Source organism: the organism of the source record quoted next, unplaced genomic scaffold (genome assembly GCF_019419815.1).
Source record: "Pyrus x bretschneideri cultivar Hongxiangsu unplaced genomic scaffold, Pyrus_bretschneideri_v1 Contig24, whole genome shotgun sequence".
Taxonomy (NCBI): domain Eukaryota; kingdom Viridiplantae; phylum Streptophyta; class Magnoliopsida; order Rosales; family Rosaceae; genus Pyrus; species Pyrus x bretschneideri.
In genome coordinates, this window is record NW_025999546.1 from 3,116,020 (window position 1) to 3,121,680 (window position 5,661).

At 38.9% G+C, this 5,661-nt stretch overlaps 1 protein-coding gene across 1 annotated transcript; it reads left to right on the top strand.

Moving 5' to 3' along the window:
* The first annotated feature begins 241 nt into the window (after nt 1-241).
* LOC125478259 (transcription factor GAMYB-like) lies at nt 242-5,054 on the top strand. Its single transcript, XM_048586304.1, has 5 exons — nt 242-509; nt 741-945; nt 1,643-2,065; nt 3,231-4,242; nt 4,424-5,054. Exons 3-5 carry the CDS (start codon nt 1,706-1,708, stop codon nt 4,705-4,707), a joined length of 1,656 nt encoding a protein of 551 aa, XP_048442261.1. The 5' UTR covers nt 242-509; nt 741-945; nt 1,643-1,705; the 3' UTR covers nt 4,708-5,054.
* Nucleotides 5,055-5,661: the final 607 nt, after the last annotated feature.

The following is a 5,661-nucleotide window of genomic DNA, read 5'->3' on the forward strand; positions in this document are numbered from 1 at the left end:
AAAATTTAAAAATGGATCGAGGGATAAGATAGTGATTGAAAATAGCATCACTCTTGTCATCTTGATTAGTCAATGCTCGACCAAAAAGAGAGAGGAATTAATTAAACATAGATATTGTTATTCGTTACCCAAAAACATATTTTAATTATTATTTTATTTAAAATAAAATAAAAATTTGAGGAAGAAAAATAGAAAAAGTAAAGGAAAATAAAAAGGGTGAAGAGAGAGAGAGTTGAGAGAGAGAGAGAGAGTGAGGTGGTAGGGAGTCCACAGTCAGCCTAACTTCGCTCTGCTCTTGCCATTTCGCTTCTCAAATCCCCAATTTTTTTATTCGCAATTTCACATTACTCCGCTTTTCATTTCTCTCTCTTCATCCGTCTCTCTCTCTCTCTCTTCTGTGTATTGGGTGTGGGTGTGTGTAAATGTCTGTGTTCGGATCTCCGTCTCAGTTTGCAGATGTGTTGCTCTCTCTACGCTCGAATCGTCTCTCTCCTCGTTCAAAAACTGCGGTTAGATTCCTACTCGCCTCAATCTCTCCTTTCGTTTTCTTCACCTAGGGTTTCCGTTTTCCGGATCTGTAAATTTACAAACCCACAATTCGATTCCATGCAATTCGCATTTGGGTAGACGCTGGAGCTCTTGGAATTGCGATTCCAGCACAAATTAGCCTTTCATTTCTTGAACTTCTCACTTTTCTGAGCGGATTTCTTCTGAATTCTGACCCTTTTCGTCGATTTCAGGTGCTCCGTTGGCACGATTTTCTCAGCTCTTAGCTCATTCCGTCACTACTTTTGAGTTCCCGATTTCGATTTCTTTTTCAATTTCCGTTTCCGATTCCGGGGATTTCAATTGCGCTCAAAAGGACTTGTCTTTGGATTTTGGTTGATTTCGCAGCTTCAATTGTTGGATAAATTTGCATCTGGCTCCATCTTCCCTCTAATTCAGGTATGCGACGAGTTTTCGGCGTGATTGGGTTTGTGTATAAATTCCAATTAATTCAGCTGAGGGTTTCAGTATTTATCATCCATATGGTAATAAATGTGGTTGCCATATATAGTCTTGGTTCTAATCAACAAAGTCATTGTGATTTGGATATGGGTGGTTCTAATCAACAAAGTCATTATGATTTGGATATGGGTTTGTCTCCACTTTCCTTGTTTTTTATATTTTTTGCTTCTGAATGGGGTAAAAAGGATTTAATTCGACCTTTGAATATAACTCACTGCTTATCCTTTTGTGGGTTTTGAAGATCTGCATTTTAGAACATATCATTAATTTGCATCTTAGTGTTAATTCCTCATAAGTAGTGTTGAAATAATGCTACATGTATATGTTATGCCATCTTTACTCCCTTGTCCCATATTGCCTATCAGGAACTGCTTTTATGATTTTCCTTATTGTTTTCTTTCTGTTTATGGATTAAAGTTTATTTATTTATTTTATATTTGTGTGCTGTTGAGTTTCGGGGGTCGTTTGTATTTATGACATGGATCAAATTTTTGTTTAAACCATTGGCTATTTGTTTTTTTTTTCTTTGTTCTGTTCCATAAATAAATACTTTGTGCACGAAGCTGGAGTGCATGTATAACAATTGGCGCTGCAGTTGTGTTTATTACTGTGTTTGTCTCTCTATTTATTCCAGGTTGTCAGCCTACTCTTTGCATGGTCTTGGCTCTTGGTAGGAGTTTTGATCACAAATCAAGAGATGAGTCGGACAACAAATGACAGTGAAGATGGAGTGCTGTACAAGGATCAGATTGATTCTCCATTGATGGATGAGAGTAATGGAGGGAGTGGAAATGGTGGAATTGTTCTAAAGAAAGGGCCATGGACCTCGGCTGAAGACACAATTTTGGTGGAGTATGTTAATAGGCATGGGGAAGGAAACTGGAATGCTGTTCAGAAGCACTCGGGCCTGTTCCGTTGTGGCAAAAGCTGCAGACTGCGATGGGCAAATCATCTAAGGCCGAACCTGAAGAAAGGGGCATTTACCCCTGATGAAGAACGTCTGATTGTTGAACTCCATGCCAAGATGGGGAACAAATGGGCGCGCATGGCAGCACACGTAAGTACATGGTTTATTTTTGTCTGTTTCTATATGGTTCATACGAAGCTCTATTTCCTTGTATTGCCTCAAACTTAAATTTTATGGGGTTCATTCTTTTGGGATTTTCTTTCAAAGCTTTAGCTGCAACTTTTGGTTTTGTGTAGTAGGATGCTTCTTTTGCATGAAACAAACATTGATAGTTTCTCCAATTATCCTTTATCCTTTCCTTCAGACTTCCTAATTACTTACCAGTGTTGTCATTATATATGTTCAGCTTCTAGAACACAAAATTAAAACTTGCTGACTGCTGCACATATTTTGCACTACCACGAGTAAAGAACTTGTGCCTATTATGATTTATCTATTAAGATCAAATTAATAAAATCCTAAAAGATAACGCTACACAGTGATCCAAAGTGTTCCCTTAATTTAAAAGAGAGTAAAATCATAAAAGATAACAGTAACAATACCCTAGTTTGATACAACTTCTAAGTAACATTGATTCTCAATTGGTTAAAACCGTATTGAAATCTTGTAGCTTTTGTTCCTCCACAACTTCTTAGATGGATGTGAATGAGAACCTGGACGTGATATCTATCAGATTTATTGTGTGTTGAGCATTTGAGAGATCAGAGAAAAGTTTTTAGGGTGATACATATGTTAAATATCCTTCCTAGATTTTATAGTCTATGTTTTGCGAATTTTATGGAAACTAAAATCTTGACCGAATGCAGTAACAGAAATGTACAATCTTACACGATACTTTGGCTAGATGAAGACCCTTATTAATCCTAAGATATTTTGCATCCCTAAAGGGGTAAAATATAATTTCATAATATATGGTATTGTCGTTTAGATAAAAAATGGAGATCATTAAAGTGTGTATGTTAGGAGATTATTATAAGAAGATAAAGTTCATTGTTGCACAAAATGCATGTTGTAGCAGATGCACCATGTTAACATATCTCACCTAAATGTTCTTCACAGACTGGTACTTCTTTTTACTATTTTTTTTATAATGGGTTCCTTCAATGGTTTTTTCTCTTACTAGTTTCAAATTGAAAATAAAATAAATTATCAATTATTGTCAGCTTGATTAGAATCTTAATTTTCGAAGTATTCTTCTCAAAGTGTTTTCCTTTGTTTATTGGAAATGATTAACTGTCTTTTCTGCACTCCTTAGTTGCCTGGACGTACGGATAATGAGATAAAAAACTACTGGAATACCAGAATTAAGAGGCGCCAGAGGGCTGGCTTACCACTTTATCCTCCTGAGGTGTGTTTGCAAGCATTGCAGGAGAGTCAACAAGGCCAGTCCAGTGGTGGAATTAATGGTGCGGACAGAGCCCATAATGATTCTATGCAAACTAACAGTTTTGAGATACCTGATGTTGTATTCGACAGTTTACAAGGAAACAACTGTGTCTTACCTTATGTTCCTGAACTTCCTGATATTTCTTCTGGTGGAATGCTGATGAAAGGCCTTGGTTCTTCTCCATATTGTGGTTTTATGGCACCAACAATGCATCGCCAAAAGCGTCTTCGAGAATCAACAGCTTTATTCTCTACTTCTGGTGGTAGTTTCAAAAATGGTTTCCCCCAATTTGATCAATTCCCAAATGATACTTGTGAAAAAGTTGCTCGAACAGTCGGGTTGCCTTTTCCTCATGATCCTGATCCTACCATTCCACTGTCTTTTGGTGTAATTCAGGGTAGCCATTCCCTTTCAAATGGCAATTCTTCGGCTTCTAAGCCCACAACCGGGGCTGTGAAGCTGGAGCTCCCTTCACTCCAATATCCAGAAACTGATTTAGGTAGCTGGAGCACTTTTCCTCCACCCCCCTTACTTGAATCAGTTGATGCTTTTATCCAATCGCCCCCACCGGTTGGTACATTTGAGTCTGATTGCACTTCACCACGTAATAGCGGCCTGCTAGATGCTTTACTCCATGAGGCAAAGACTCTCGGTAGTGCGAATAATCATTCATCTGAGAAGAGTTCAAATTCATCCAGTGTTACTCCTGGCGATGTGGCTGAAAGTTCCAATTTGAACATTTGCGAGACAGAATGGGAAGAATATCGAGATCCAATTTCTCCACTGGGTCATTCTGCTACTTCGCTGTTCAGTGAGTGTACACCTATCAGTGCCAGTGGAAGTTCATTAGATGAACCGCTGCCTACTGAGACCTTTACTGGTGAGTATCTTAATCTATGAGACCTGGAGACAAATGAGGTTGACAGTAACATTGTGAATTGATTCTTATATTCCTATAGCATCATTTTTTGTATTAGCAGTTGGATAAGTCCATATCTATGTGCAGAATATGTCCTGTCCTGCCTGTTCTGATGACTTATGTTGTTTGACTATTCTGCCAGGGTGCAATGTGAAATCAGAACTGGTAGACCAAGCTTGGACCCCAGATACAGAAAGAGAAACCGCACTTCAGTTGGATTATACTCGTCCTGATGCTATACTTGCGTCAGAATGGTTTGGTAACGGCATGCATGAAAGTATTGCATCACTGCTGGGTGATGATTTGGCAGCGGAATGCAAGCACCTGGCTTCTGGTAGTCCTACATCAAATCAAGGGTTGGGTTTTAGTTCATGTCCATGGAACACCATGCTTCCCGTCTGTCAAATGTCTGCTCAGCATCCTTAAGAAACCGCTCTGTCAATTGTATGGACCTGAAACTTTTGTCACCGAAGATGACTAGTTTACTGTGGGGGAAGTGAGTCCTCGTCTGAGAAAAGGTCACTTGCAACCGAGACTTGCGGGATGTGTTTTTCATGAGTCGTGGTTATGTTTTTGCTTGTGGTTTTCATTCGGTTTCTTTTCAAACCTTGCAATGCATGCATGTATGCCTAAAGAGAACCATATGAGGTACAATTTGCTTGCAGGCTTTTGCTATGATTGTAGAATAACTATGCATTTTCGAACATGGAACCGTTCTCATACGATGGAACCTGCTTAGTTTGTTTTAATTTATTTGCATTTGAATTGGTCCATACTGATTACTGTCTACGTTTTCCCTTCTTCCCCTGCTCTCTTTTCTTTTTCCCCTCGTTGATAAAATGTGCCAAACGATAGTTTTATTGACTTAAATTGTTAGCTTGGGTGGATCAAAACGTATGAGATTGAAGTAAAATTGAAATATAGGATTGGGATTGAGAATTTAGGGTTTGAGGAATTGGGGATGGGGTGAAATATAGCAGAGAGAATCGGGTATTGGTTGATGAAATATATAGAGAAAATGGGATATTTCGTGGTGAAAATAGCAGAGAATCGGCAGAAAAGAAGGTTGCATTGATTATAAAAATAAAATAAAAAATTAAACTTGGTCAAAACGACGTTGTTTTGGGCCTTACTAAAAATAAAAAACCTTTCTTCTTCCTCGTGCAGTCATCTTCTTCGTGAAGACACCGTTGCAACAAAGTCACAAAGCACAGAGGTTTCCAAACAATTTCAGATTTCAAGCAAGATTTTGGATCATAGGAGTGCCTAGTCAACGCCTCAGGCGCGCCCTGAGAAGCCTAGGCGAGTTGCCACCCACTCCCATAAAACAGAGGCGAAATTGCTGAAGCCTTGCCTTCAAGGCCACCTAGGCGCTCCTCG